At 29.9% G+C, this 16,095-nt stretch overlaps 1 protein-coding gene across 1 annotated transcript; it reads right to left on the bottom strand.

The window, feature by feature from the left end:
- Positions 1-1,662: 1,662 nt before the first annotated feature.
- On the bottom strand, positions 1,663-15,743 carry LOC113384566 (histone-lysine N-methyltransferase 2D). Its single transcript, XM_026622306.1, has 7 exons — positions 15,708-15,743; positions 7,158-7,500; positions 6,482-7,085; positions 4,068-6,425; positions 1,901-2,119; positions 1,790-1,831; positions 1,663-1,720 (listed from the first exon to the last, which is right to left on the bottom strand). The coding sequence occupies exons 1-7, from the start codon at positions 15,741-15,743 to the stop codon at positions 1,663-1,665; spliced, it is 3,660 nt and encodes a 1,219-aa protein (XP_026478091.1).
- Positions 15,744-16,095: the final 352 nt, after the last annotated feature.

The raw sequence follows: 16,095 nt of genomic DNA on the forward strand, positions 1-16,095 counted from the left end.
AAGAAGACTAAGCAAGAAATGGCCTTCCGATCTACCAAATACCCAGCCCAATGTTAGCCTAGCCCGACTTAGTAGACGTCATAGTTCATTTATGTTATTATTTTTGTATTATTGTTTTTATTTTATTTTATTTGAATTTTTTTCATTTTATATTCAATTTTTTGTATTTTATTTGTATTATTTCTTTTTTTGCACCTAATAAGACATTAAAGTCTTGATTGACAAAAATACATTATAGCAAAAAAGTGCGTTTTCTAGGTTAAGCTTTCTATCCAAAAAGCTTGACTACACAGCAACCACATTGGAGTTTGACAGTTTTTAGTAACACTTTATATGAAAACTGATACATAACATACCCGGCCATAACATTTTGGGTATATTTAACTAATAATTGGTATATTTTACCGCAGAATCGGCCCCTAAGTTATAAAAAAGTTTGAATTCTATATGCCGAATAAAGAATTTTTCGCACTTATTACATTGGGATATAATTTTAACACTTTCCACTCGGGAGTCGGACTGTTAGTCGGTCCGCTGCGCTCGAAATATTATAGTGCTATACATATCTCTCAACTGGGAATTTTTTTTGTATCAATTTTTTCAAAATGTGGTAATATTGCTTTCAAATACAGTTATTATGATAATAAAATAGAAAATATTTAAATTAAATTCATAGTATTCAAAACGCAAAATCGTGATAAGAAATATTTAGAATTTCATCATTCTTCTATTATATATAATATTTTGTATCATATATAAGGAAATGATTTGTATGTTCCTAGTTGCAACGAACGCATTTGCGTACTATATACTTTTTACAATAGATTATCTCTTTTAACTTGAATAAATTGCCTATCGTGAAAAATGGAGAAATAATCAATTGTTAATTGTAGCATCTGACACGAATAGAAATTTCCATAACTATTTAAATGTATATATGTATATATATAAATATTTATATATATATATATAAAATAACATCTCTAGTAAAATTTATATCTCAAATAATTATGGGGCTCATAAGCTAATAAATTAATTTTGTTATATATTTATTTATAAAATTAATAAATTTATCAATAAATGAATGTAATAATGAATTAATTTCAAAAGAATAAAAAAAAAATATTGTAAGTTTAGTTTGCGACGACACGAGCGGCATCCGAACAGAACGGTAAAATGACTATGCCGCCGGAGCGGCGACATCCGAGTCGAAAGGGTTAATTTTTACTATAAATATTTTTGATGATTTAATACATTTTTCTTCAACGGAACATCCAGCTTGTTGTTTTCCTAAATACTTACTATCGAGAACACGAATGTGTATAAGTATATACTTGAATTTATATTTCAAATATAATCAAGGTATTTGTTTTTGTTATTTAAACAGTTTGATGTGAAAATATTTGAATCACACTATTTAGTATTTTTTTATACTTCATAATTTATTACTCAGTAAGCTCAAAAAGTTCGAAATGATGATTTTTTTATGTCTAACCTACATAGTATCATAATACTGCAAGATATGTTTCCAGTCCGTCACTAATTTATTAGTTCAATGTACAAATATACCATTACCATCGCCTCAATTTATTAATGGTTTTACTAATCGCGTCTATTCAAATCATTTTACCATTCGCCGATTTGCTAATTTACAGCCGCGGGTCAGTGCGAGCCAGAAGTCCTACTGTAGCCGGAACTGATCAGGACGACGTTCTCTTGTCTGCTAGGAACCGCGTGCAGTTCGCTCGGCGACATAATCAAGTCCTCAGGGGACACATAAGGATCTCGCCTGTCTATACTCATCCCCGACACGTCCACAAATTGTTCGAACCTATCTGATGATCCGACATCTAAATCATGATCTCCTTCGTGATTTTCAAATGGCACTCGGACTTCGTGCAATTCACTTCCTTCGGCTACTCTGTCTTCTTCATCTTCATCTACTGCTTCATCGACTTCCTCGAATTTTGGTAGTGAATCTATACTTTGATTTTTTGCGTTGCTCTCAGCTACTTCCACAAACGATTTAGATATGTCGCCGTTCAGTTTGCTGACGGCCTTGCTGGCTAGATCGTACATGAAGATTTCTTTGTCTTTAGCACCGTGACTTTCTTCGGTTCTATGAAGAAATATTAAAAAACTATATTAAAATATCTATAAATGAATACAAAAACAAATTTTAAATTAATTAATGAATGTAAAGAGTATATTATGAATATGATTGATAATTTCATACTCAAAAAGATATGTGTGAAATAAATGTAAAATGTGCTTCGTTGCATTGGTAATATTATTTATAAATTTATTTTTTCGAAGTAAAATCAAATTTTCAACAAATTTGGAATACTAAAATTAGAAAAAAATAAAACTCTCGCTAAAAAATTAATATATATGCAGATTCACAATTTATAATTGATAGTTTCATGAATGCATGCAAATGTATCTTATTATAATTTTATTATGTTATTAACTTCCCGTAGGGTAAGTTATTGTAATGGACCGAAAATCGAAATTGAAAATTTTTACATTTCTCGACGTTTTGAAGGTTTCTGAACGTTTTGACATACCTCAGAAATAATGGATAATAATATGTGTGTGTGTATGTATATATGGATACAATTTTTCGTCCACGTTTTCGGGCGCACGGATCAACTGATTTAAATGGTTCAAAAAATCATTCGATTCTTATTGATAGGGAGATGTGCTGATTAGTTTTTGGCAAAGGCAGGTCCAGCAGTTACGGAGATAAAGAGCAAAGAGTGCAGAAAATAGAAATCAAATTTTTGAGAGAACGAAGCGTCCGATTTTAATAATTCAAAAAACATTTTACTTGTATTGACAAGATAAAAAATTGGTCAAAAATTTATAAAGGCAGGTCTAGCGGTTTCGGAGATCTAATGATAAAAGTAAAAAAAAATGCCATTTGGCGGTCAAAAATGATCATTAGACATATGCACATCAAATTATCAGATATTTTATAGAGATTTTAACAATAAGTATAAATTTTGTTTACATTTTTATAGGTTCCGTACCAATCTTTTTCCGTTAGACAGCGACGCGGCGCTTACGCGCTTTATATTTTGTCTCTATGCAGTTAAAGCAGTACGCTTGCTTTGAAAAATAGTTCAGATTTTCCAAATTATGTCAAAATAAAAAAAACATTTTTTTTTAGTTTTTTTTTTCAAAAAAAAGTAATTTTTTGTCCAATTTATAGTTTCTCATAAATCTTATTTTTTCGAAGTAAATTTTTTTCAAAAATGTTAATCGTTTTTAAAATAATAATGATTTTTGGTACAGGAAGTTCCAGCAATTTGCCTTAAGGCACGATGCATTAATTGCCTTAAGACAGAATTCCACTTACAGCTAGTTTCATACTTAAAAAGATATGTTTGAAATAAATGAAAAATGTGCTTCGTTGCATTGGTAATATTATTTATAAATTCATTTCTTCGCAGTGAATTTTTTTTATTTCTTTTTCAAGAAATTTGGAATATTAAGTATAAAAAAATATCAAACTCTCGTTAAAAATTAATATATATTTTCACTACAATTTATAATTGATAGTTCCATGAATGCATGCAAATGTGTCTTATTATGATTTTATTATGTTATTTTTAATTATGTTTTATTTTATTTTTATATATTTTGTGAAAATAACTTTTCACTTATATTCGATAATTCAATTAAGTATATTAATATATTAATAATTATATAATAAATTTTATAGATGCTACTGAATATGAAAAGAATTTATTTTCATGAAGGAATCAAAATCATAATCATATCTAATTAATTTCGTATTTTTTTAATAAATATAATTTTTCTGTTCTACCTAAATAATTGGAATAAAATCTGTGACCCGTTAGGAATATACATCAAATGCTCAAATATGAAATTTCGAATATGTCTTTTACGAAAAAAACTGTTATGAATTTATAATTATATTATTCTAACACAATGCGGTATGCAAAATATTTGAATGTCAAAGATTTGGGCTAGTCTCGGCCGTAACACATGTGACCTAGATTTATTCAATTCATCGCCAGTTTATTTGCAAAATGACTCACCCGGTAACTAGTAAGACAACAGCTTGGTTCTCCAGTGGAGTACCGCTCTCCTTGTCCAGCCAGCGCTTGAAATTTTCGCGAGAGGGTTTCTTAACTAATTGCTTAAGAGCTTCTCCTGCTAAGTACCTAGCACTTTCTTCTTCACCTTGAATCGCTCTTTCAAATCTACCACTTTCCTCATCGTCGTTATCTGATTTCTGTAAATAATCTGCATCTACAGGTGCTAATACAACGACCGATGTTATCATTCTGCCTTTAAGTTCTGGGGCATCAGGAATTGGAAATTGGGCACCATTTACTTTTAGTGGCAAATATTTATTGAATTTTGAATCGTTTATATCTACGGGATCTAAATATGTTGCATCCTTTCGTATGTAACTATCGGCGAGTGATTGTCCCTCTTTTGTGTTGGGGTCAAAGTGCACAACTTTCATTTCTACTTTCTGTTTTTTGTTGGGATGGAGTTTTTTCAAATCACTGTAAGTTTTAATAATTTCCGATGCTTCCGCTTCTGTATCGGCATCCATTTCATCTTGATCATGAATTTTCTTTCCTTCTTTGGTGACGACGGTTTGAACTCGGTTCGAACTGGCAATTTGTGCAGCACCACCTGCTCCGTAGAAGTTTGCTAATTGATCTGGAGGCAAAGCTTCTATTGGTATATCTCCAACTTTATCGTAATCTAAGACGCTAATAGAAGCATGATCTAGGATTCCAGATGATAATAATTGCTGACGCAACTCATCTGGTACTTCATCGGGTAATTCAATATTCAAAGGCTTTTTCGATGTTGTAGGTTCAGATTTTTGCGTTGTTGTTGTTGCGCTAGTAGTTGCTCGTTCTGTAGTAGAATATGATCTGCTGACTGAACTTATAAATTTAGTCGTGCGTGATGTTACAGGGCTAGGCGCTGTTGATTGTTGATGGGAACCTAACGAACTATGCTTTAAATATGACTCGTATGATTGATCATCAAATTGATTTAAATTTACAGGCCTTCTCGGTTCTAATTGAATCACTGGATTTATGGTATCTCTGTTTGATGACAATTGAGGTCTATGCAATTGATGTTGGAAATTATTTATACTCAAAGAGTTATCTTTTTGCTCTAAGCTGTCTTGATTAAATAATTTGCTTGGCGGTGTAACAAAAAGTGGAGCATCTTGTTGTGGTCGTCTCTGAGGAGTGACAAATTGTTGCTGGAGTGGTTGGACAGGTTGTGCTTGTGGTGTCGGTGCTAATACTGAGGACTGCGAGTTGTAGTTTTTGATGGCGTTGTAATCAAATTGTTGTTGCACTTGGTGTCTGAATTGATTTGGACTCAACGGAATATTTCTATTACTGTTATGAGGTGAAATACTTTGCGATTGTACAAATGATTGCTGTGACAATTGCTGCGTTGGTTCAGATGGCTGAACTGATGGAAAACCATGTGTAAGTAGAGGGTTTGGAACATCAGATGGCACAGACAAGTGCTGTTCAAATTTAGGAATTGATTGTACGAGTTCTCCTCCTGCTGGAATTATATGTGGATGTTGCTGTTCGAGCCCTTGCAGATTTTGGTGTTGGCTATTACTCACTTGTGGAATAGATGGTCGCTGTGAAGGTCCTGGGAAAGGTAGAGATGGTGTAGGTGGTAAAGGCCTTTGATTCAAATGCTGTTGCTGACTTGTAAATTCTTGTTGCTGGCGATATTCTTGTTGTTGGCGTTGTTGTTCTTGTACTCTAAATTCATGTTGACGTTGTTCTTGTAATCTTTGTTCTCTTTGACGCTGTTCATATTGTTGCTGATCTTGTTGGACTTTCAACTCATGTGCACGTTGCAAATCTCTAATCCTTTGCTCTTGCTGTCTTCTTTCTTGTTCTCTAAATTCTCGTTCTTTTTGCTCATGTTCTCTGAGTTGAATTTGTCTCAGTTCTTGTTGTCGTGCTTCTTGTGTTCTATACGCTTCCTGCTGCCTTAGTTCGTGCTGCCGTTGCTCTTTTCTTATTTCAGCTAACCTAAATTCTTCTCGTTCACGTTGCTCTTTCAATCTTTGTTCTTGTTGCCTTTGTTCAAATTCTAATCTTTGTTGGCTTATAGTGTGATAAGGTTGTTGTTGTAATGGCTGATTGAATCGTGGTCGATTGAAAGGCACCCTTTGATTCTGATGGGGAAGCTGTTGATGTGTCGGAAGAGGAGAAGGCGGTGTAAATCTTTGGAAACTTCCAGGTGGTGTAGGCCTGAAATTTAAGCCGCCGGTTGGAGGCACTGGGCGATTTGGACCGAAATTATTGTAGAAATTTGGCAATGCGGGTCCTTGGAATTGATGAGGTGTTCTGAAACTTGGTGGTGGTTGAGGTAATGGCAATTGTTGTCTATTTGAGAAGTGTTGTAGTTTTGTGTTTTATGATCAAATGTTTGTTGAAAATGCTGATAATTTTGTGTTTGATAAGTTAATGGTTCTTGGCGTTTAATAAAGTGCGGCGGAGGCGGAGGAAGAACGGGTCGCAATGGAGCTTTTTGAAAAGCTGTAAATGGAGTTTTCACTCGTGCGGACGTAGGTTCTGGTAACAAAACTTTAGGTTGTGGTTGTGGAAATACGACTCGCGGTTCTGGAGCTGATTCTTCGTGTTCTTCATGTAAAATTTTTGGTTTTTGCTCATTACCAAAACTAACATGAATGCCGCTATTGCTGTGGAATCTTTCCGAATCTGGATGGATGATAGTTCTCAAAGTAGTTGAAGGTGGTGGCGGTAAAGTTGGTATATGCTCTGGGGCGCTCGTGGTTTCTTCGTAATGCTCTCGCTCAACTGGTGGATGGGGCGTTAAAGCCGGAATTGGCGTATCGTACTTTACTCCGTCTTTGCTATGAGCATCTTTTTGATATTTTACATAAAAGACCTGTACGGGTTCTCGTTGTTTCTTCGTTTGCTGAACAACGGGTTGAGGTAGAGCGGGTAACGTCTCATTCGACTCTTTTATTATAATTTCAATGATTGGCTCAGGAGCTTCATAGTAGTGAGGGTAGTGACCACCTTCTCCATACTGCGGCCTGTTATTTGGGACGTGAATCGAGTTACCAAAGTACTGAGCGTCCAAATGATTGCCTTCTCCAAATTGGTCCATGGGTGGAGCAAAAGCAGCATATCTCGATTCATACAGAGGATCACGTTGTGAATAATGGGGTAATGGTTCCATTTTAACCGCGTACGGCGGCGTTACATTTGGCGACCATGACCTTCTTAAGAGTCTTGCAGAATTTTGTCGTGGAGAGGGTGTTGCATCTTTCTGACGATACGATGCCACGTGCGAGTGTGGCAGAGTCAGAGAATACTCAAGATTTCTTTTGTCTCTAATGTCAGACGGAGTTTCGGAAGGCTTTTCGCTCGTTTTCGTTTCGCTTTTCTTATCGGCCTCTGCCAAAATTACTGTGGCCAGGGCAAGCAGTATCTGAAAAAGAAATGCAATAGTAAATATCAAACATATACTTAAATTTGTCTCTCTTAAAATCTATAAGCTTAAATAGCTAATAAATATAAATAAATAAAATATAACAATTATAACAATTTAACGGCCATGATTTGGTGCATTTAAAATAATATACTAACACCGATCAAGCATATTAATAAATAATATATTGTTAAACTTCTATTCGATCACTTTCTAAGATCGAATTATTGGACGCAGTTTTGTCTAGTCATATAAGTATAAAAAATATGTTCGATTATAAATGAAAGTTACAAAAATTTATGAACAACAGATAATTTACAGAACAAGACTGCACAAGATGCGGAAGATATTTACTTGCAATTATCTAATATCCGGGCATACCTTTTAATGGATTATCGATAACCGTTAAACTGTGCGTAAATGATTATATTGGAGGAGAATCTTTATGTAAACTGTTACTAGTTAATTACTACCAATTTACTAATAGACATTGAATAAACTTAGATGAACAGCGAATAAATTATTCATACATAAGTGAGTTTGTTAAGCTCAAAGATATCCTTTTAAATTAGCTTAAAATAATACCGCATGAATTCTATATTTGTTTGTTTTTAGCTTGGTTTAAATACAATTCTCATTCAATTGTCATTCAATGTCTATACCATATATAAATGTAACTATTGATGTTATAAAATACTAATAATTTATAATACATCAAGATAATTACTTAATTTTGTTCAAACGTTGGCATGCACTAATTTCATATGAAACAAAATCATAAAAACTAATCACGATGTCTTCAATTGAACAAAATAAAACCCGTGAGTAAGACCGGAAGGTATTATTATTATTTCGTGTTATTTTAATGGTAACATCGATACAGCCCCAGGCATATTGTTACTATTTATTCGACTGCCGATAGAAATTGCTGATTGTATTATTATACAGCGAATATACATACAATGAACAGCAATAATTTAATTAATTAATTGCCTTGTTCATACATCAATTATCATGTAATTATTTATTAACATGTACTAGCTGAAAATTACGAGCTGCTGCGAACAAACCTTTCACTAAATCTCTAATTCAATTTTATTTTAATGATCAATAAAATATGAACTAGATCATTATAACTAATTCTAGCTGTGTTTGCTATATTAGGATTGAAATAATAATTAATATAAATACTACTATTAACTTCCCGTAGGGTAAGTTATTGTAATGGGCCGAAAATCGAAATTGAAAATTTCCACATTTCTCGACGTTTTGAAGGTTTCTGAACATTTTGGCATACCTCAGAAAAAATTGATGTGTGTGTATGTGTATATGTATGTATGGATATAATTTTTCGGTCACGTTTTCGGGTGCACGGATCAACCGATTTAAATGGTTCGAAAAACATTCGATTCCTATTATTAGGGAGATGTGCTGATTAGTTTTTGGCAAAGGCAGGTCCAGCAGTTACGGAGACAAAGAGCAATGAGTGCAGAAAATAGAAATCGAGTTTTTGAGAAAACGGAGCATCCGATTTGAATGATCTAAAAAAACATTCAATTAGTAATGGTTGGGAAAAGTGTTTGTTAGTTTTTGGCAAAGGCAGGCCTAGCCATTTCGAAGATACGGAGCAAAATGTGCAAAAAATGGCAGTTTTTGAGAGAACTAAGAGTCCGATTTAATTGATTCGAAGAATTTTCTGGTGTCTTAACAAAATAATTGATTTTGAAATAAAAATCAAAAATTTTTTTCAAATTTTTTTTTGTATATCGAAAATAATTAAGATTATATTTTTAATTCTGACTATAGTTCTAATATACTTTAAACAAATAATTTCAACTTTGCAATTAAGTTTATATATTTCTTATAAATATTAGACAATGTTAAAGTATTTATTTATAATAGTCTATTTGAAATCATTTAATATTCCTCGAACATTTCGTTACGGTACGGGAAGTTCCAGCAATTTGCCTTTAGACACGATGACATACATCCCACTAGTTTGGTATATTTAGATTAAAATAGTAATTAATATGAACACTAAATGGAATTGGTTTGTTTTGCATTATTAAACACATTCAGCTCAAAAATATGAGTAAGATAAACCTATAGTACATGTATGAAAATTTTACCAAATCACGTTGCTATTTAGTTATTATTCTATATAAATGTTGCAAATTTTTAGAAAATAGTTACATAAAAATTAGTTATAATCTAGCTAAATCATTTAATATTCCTCGAACATTTCGTTACGGTACGGAAAGTTCCAGCAATTTGCCTTTAGGCACGTTGACATACATCCCACTAGTTTGGTATATTTAGATTAAAATAGTATTATAATTAATATGAACACTAAATGGAATTGGTTTGTTTCGCATTCAGCTCAAATATATGAGTAAGATAAACCTATAGTATACGAGTATGTATGAAAATTTTACCAATTTTCATATTCAGGGTATTTTCAACTTTAAAGTGAGTGTATATTTTACAAAAAACAATGTATATATTAAGTAAGTCACTTGATAAATCCAACTTGAATAAGTTTTAACTATTTTATCAATTTATTTAACATACTATATTTAAAATACTACAATACTTATAGATACTTGTTACTATATATAAAAATCAAATAATTCTGCTGTGAATATTAGTTCAGAGTTATAATTTCAAATATATTGATTTTCTATATTTAATTTTACTCATTTCGAATTTTTTGCAAGCAAAATATGTAGTTTGTCTCACATATTATGCGTTAGTCCTTAAAAAACAAAGTGTACTGTAATATCTTCCGGAGATAAAATCTATTTTTGAAAAAGGTATCTACATTTGATTAGTTTAAATACTCTTAATGTATAATATAATAATTTATTAAAAATTGAGAAATTTATTAATAGATAATTCTCGTATTTGTTTAATTTCTCAATTAAAAAATATTCTTGTTAAAAACTGTTAACTACCTACATACAAATGAAATAAGACATTTATCATATTGATTTATTCCTAATGCAATTCATCCGCCAGGTATAATTCATTCTAATTATTCATCTCAGCTCGGAGCTGCACTCCATATAATAACAATCAGAAAATTGCTTCATAATTTCTAATCCGCCTTTGGGCTAATCGTCGTTTATAAATATTGATTCCGTTTTCAATATAACAAGCGATTATATAGAACGTGACATGCTCAAATCGAGCACTGAAAGTGATCCGAAGTAATTTTCTTGACACCTGATCTTGGACATGACCGCGGGCACTTCAATTTCAGGCAGACGATTAATGAAACTGGTTTAAAACATTTTGTTAGTAAAAAAGTCATAAAGTAGACTTGGATAAGAAATTATGTGTCAACTTAGGAATCGTAAAATTTAATTTATTAATCTTATTAATGAATCAGTCGCTCAATTAAGATATTGTTGGGCTTGTAAATCTGAGCTAGAGAGATATGGTTGACCTGGACATATTGACTTTTTTTAACTAGTAGATCAATATTGTTTTGAACACATTTTTGTTGTTGTTAGATTTTTTAATTATCTAGAATAATGCTTAAGGTAACTGATGGGATATCTACTACTACCTTGATACCAGAAAAAACTAGTGGTCTATGGCATCATGTCTTAAGGCAAATTGCTGCAACTTGCCATACCATAACAAAATGTTCGAGAAATATTAAATATTTTTAAGTAGATTATTATAAATACTGTAACATTGTCTAATATTTATTTAAGATATATAATAGTTTAAATTATTTATTTAAAATATATTAGTGAGCTTCAGAACTTTAGCCAGAATTAAAATTAAAACCTGAATTATTCTCGATATACAAAATAATTTTTTTTTGTCAAAAAAATTAGCTTTGCAATATTTTTTTTCCAAAGCAATTATTTTGTCAACACAAGCAGAAAGTTTTTTGAGTAATTTAAATCGGATGTTTAGTTCTCTCAAAAACTGCAATTTTTATGCTCATTCAGCTCTGTTTCTTCGAAATGGCTGGACCTGCCTTTGCCTAAGACGAATTCCACCACTTCTCTCAGACATTACAAATTGAATCATTCAAATCGGATACTCCGTTTCTATTTTCTGCACTTTTGCTCCGTATCTCCGTAACTGTTAGACCTGCCTTCGCCAAAAACTAATCAGCACATCTCCCTGTCAATAGGAATCGAATGTTTTTTGAACCATTCAAATCGGTTGATCCGTGTGCCCGAAAACGTAGATAAAAAATTGCGGACACACAAAACACACACACACACATCTATTTTTTCTGAGGTATGCCAAAATGTTCAGAAATCTATGAAACGTGAAAATATGCAAGCATTTTCATTTTTGAAATTTGGAAATATAATGAAAATCCATTTTGCTGAGACGTAGAAACTACTGTATTTTTCATACTAAATTATTATAATATGAAAAAATATTTCGAATGAATTAAAATTATATATCAACTAAAATTATATTTCAACATTATTATAATGATAAAATTTGCACTAATTGCAAGTGTTTGTGGGGAAATTATTTACATAATTTTATATGAAAATTGCTATGTAAAGAGTATGATGTTTATCGATGAAATGCATGGTTGATCAGGAAAAATGATTAGATATGTGGATGAACTATGAAATTAATTAAGATTTTTAATTAGAACTGATAAATTATAATTATCGATTTGAGAGTGATTGGTTTTCAATTGTTCGATCCATATTTGGTTTCCATATTTAATTTTTGAAAACTTCATCTTTTTAAGTACTTGAACTAATTTGAAACATATATTGTTCTTCATCTTTGATCATTTCTTCTTTAAAATGCTTTTAGTAAAAATAACACGTACAAAAATTATGTATAACATATGTTTTTACATGTTTTAGAAAATCTTATCAATCATGAATTACTTCAATAAAAAGTAACGATAGTTTTTTTTATAGAATCAGCATTAACAATGATTATTTATTATTTTTATGAGTTCGCTCTGAGTGATTAAACAAAATCATTTGCTCACGTTCACCAACTCATTACATTTCTCTTGTCAATGGAAAAGTACTTATGGTTATAATTGCCTCAGTACTTATCAGTAATAGTAATTTCAAATCGTATTAACGATTCGAGTGGAATATATATATATATATATATATATATATATATATATATATGATAATTATATCTTCAATTACTCTACAGATCGCATTAGTTAACACTCTGATTTAGACTCTATAATAAATATATTATAGGTGCATAGATTAATCATAAAGTAATTTTTTCATTATCTTCATACTTAGTTTAGAAAATAAACTTTTTTATTGTTAGAAGCCTATATTATATTGCTAATACTTTTATTTATAATATTGTTAGCTAATAATTCAATAATTCTCCCAAAATCAATATTAGATTAGTTTGCAAGCAGCATAGGAAAACTCATTATCCTTCAAGTTATTTTTGGTATAAGGTGTAATAATAAATAGAAGATTCATGATTTTATTTTACTGCAAGTGACCTTTTATCGAAAAAAAATAATATTTTATTAACTTTCCGTAGGGTGAGCTATAGCAATCGCAAAAAAATTGAAAATGAAAATTTTTATATATCTTTACGTTTTAAAGGTTTTCGAATATTTTGGCATACCTTAGAAAAAATGGATGTGAGTGTGTATGTATGTGCGTGTGTGTGAATTTCCAAAATATATCAAAATAAAAAAACAGTTTTTTCCGAAAGTTTTTTTTTCCATTTTTTTTTTAAATTTAAAATTTTTCAAAACTCATTTTTTTCAAAGTTTTTATAAAAATTAATTTTTGGTACGGGAAGTTCCAGCAATTTGCCTTAAGTGCACGATGCCATTCACTTAAAAATATTTTTTTTTACGTTTTTGGGTAGTGAAATGTATCCTTTTTAAGAATCTTTGATCAAAATAATTTAATAAACAGTTAGATAATCAATATGAATTAAACAATTCATAAGAAATCAAGAATTATAAATATATATTAACATAATGTAGAATGAATATTAACATAATGTAGAAAGCAATATTAATTTTGCGTTAAACACATTAAATTAAACACACAATTACAAGAACACATTGAATCTTTAAATACTTTTATTGAATTAATAATAATATATGCAATAATTTTCTAGAGATGTTACTTTAAACTAGGTAATTTTTTTTAATATAATATAACATATAAATTGATTTGGCTTTTTGTTTAACATTAGTCATTTACACAATTTACATAAATTTTTAATTTTATAATATTCTGTATTGTAAAAGTAAATTATTATTTGCTTAATTAAAAATATTACACTCACACTAATTTTACATTCTTGTAAGAAATATACTTTAATGTTTTGTGAATAGAGTAAGCTAGAAATAAATTATTTTTTTAATATCTAATTTATATATTCGACTTAAAAAATTTGGATCTTTAAGATATGTATTTTTTACTTCTAATATCAGATTCTGCTCAAATTCTTCAAATTCGCCTCATGAGCATCTGTTGTTATTAACAATTTTCATTTTATATTATTGTATAAATGTGTAATATTCGAAAATTTATGTTTGAAATACTATTTCTGGTTAAGTGCTATTATTACATTCTCGTGATTTAAGCTTTTAGGTTTATTAAATAAATAACCTTCAAGGCGTTTAATGACTGTTTCCCAGATTCTCTACCAAAAATAGGTGTATTATACGAATGTGTCATAATATAATTGCTTTTGGCTTTGTTCTCGAAATTCCTCAATTTCTAGTGAAACACTTACTGAGATTTCTTATTTAGATTTCCATCAAAAACAGGATGTCATCTATCCGCTTCGACAGTCTAGAAGCCTTTCGTTTATTTATTACAAGGGCATAAGATTGCTTCGTGATATCATTACTATTTTTATGAACTAAGTGAAAATGATACAGATCACATTTTATGAGGCTTCTGTAATGGTTAGATTCATAAATTATCTAAGAAAATAGGCCATGTTATTGGCCTATTAGCTTGGAAAATTGATGAATTTGATGTAGCTCACGAGTCTTTTACAAGATCAAAGTTTTAAAAGACTTTTAAATAGGTACTGATGAAAACTTGTAACTTAGCTACAAAGTAATAAATAATTATTTTATATGAAATATCCCATTTGATGTGGCTTCTACAATGGTTAGATTTATATATTATTGATAATTGGTATTATTATTGGCCTACTTTTTTGGAAAATGGATCTAGTTGATGTAGCTCACAAGTAATTTGCAACATCAAACATTTAAAAGACTTATAAATAAATACTGAATAAAACTCATAATTTAGCTACAAATCATTGATTAAATATTCTATATAAAATATCCCAAAATATTATGTGGTTTCAGTAATGATTAGATTCATATATCATAGTTTATTGGTATTATTGGCCTATTTTTTGGAAAATGGATCTTGTAGCACAAGACTTTTTCTACATCAAGACTTCTAAATGAATTCTGAACAAAACTTGTAATTTAGCTACAAATTATTAAATAAATATTCAGTTGTAATAGTTGTATTTATATAGTCTATAAACCGATTTTTATAGATTGGCTAAAGTTGGCTTAAATTAAATTAAAATATAATTAAATTAATTTAAATTGAATTTTAAATAAAATGGATATTATTACCTTAAGATTTTTAAAGCAATACTATATTCTGTAGTCTAGTTATGATTATATTTTTGTACTAAAATACTAAATTCATTATTTATTGATTTTATTTCTGGCACATTTTCTTGATTAGTTCATTATTTTTTTTAACAAATTTAAATTATAAATGAATTCTCCTTCTGTAGGTACTTTTAGACCTAGGCAAAGACCTATTATAAAAATGTTAAGTTAAGAATAAACCATGAATAAGTATTCTTTTGCAACAGTTTGAAATATTATTAATTTTGCTTAGGATTGAATTGAAATAAATGAATTGTGAACTCGGTATTATTACTATTACTAATACCTATTAGATCTTATATTTTTTTGGTATTTACAATTTTCAACCAAATTTTAGTATGTGTTTACAATTTTCTCAATCAAAATTTTTAATTACCTCAAACATTTACATATATTTCTACAAATTTTAAATCTTAGTCGTTTTTAGTGATTTAGTAGGACTTATACTTGACTGGTTTGAATAGAAACCAATTCAAATATTCATAATGAGAATCTTTTCTATTAGTTTTTCTAAATTCTCATTTGTTTCTTAAATATCATATCATCTTACTTGAAGCATGCAATCCAAATGAGGATCTTGCTTCATTTTCTGGTCTGTTGGTTGTGCGATCACTTTTTGTAAAAACAATTATGTAAATGTTTTATTATTAAATTGACTTATGTTTATATATACACACACACACACATATATATAATATATATATATATATATATATATATATATCGGTTTCAATGTAATAAGACATTTTATGTATCCGATACCCAAGTTTGTAATTATAATGCATATATTTACGCAATATCGCATATTATATCATATATTGTACTATATTTTACAATTTCTAGAAAAAACGATCAACTTTCAGTTTCCTGCAATATCTGAAAATGTCAGACATCTGTCGTTATATTAACTACGATCGTATAGTAATTATATTACTCTT

This window comes from Ctenocephalides felis, unplaced genomic scaffold, assembly GCF_003426905.1.
Source record: "Ctenocephalides felis isolate EL2017-DRISC unplaced genomic scaffold, ASM342690v1 CF-g0.4_SCAFFOLD_00845, whole genome shotgun sequence".
Taxonomy (NCBI): domain Eukaryota; kingdom Metazoa; phylum Arthropoda; class Insecta; order Siphonaptera; family Pulicidae; genus Ctenocephalides; species Ctenocephalides felis.

Coding starts and splice junctions, on each gene's coding strand:
- LOC113384566 (XM_026622306.1), bottom strand. CDS start 15,743: ATGAAGCAAGATCCTCATTTGGATTGCATGCTTCAA. Junction 7,086..7,157: donor CATGGACCAATTTGGAGAAG/GCAATCATTTGG, acceptor AGTATGGAGAAG/GTGGTCACTACCCTCACTAC. Junction 2,120..4,067: donor GTTGTCTTACTAGTTACCGG/GTGAGTCATTTT, acceptor ATTTCTTCATAG/AACCGAAGAAAGTCACGGTG.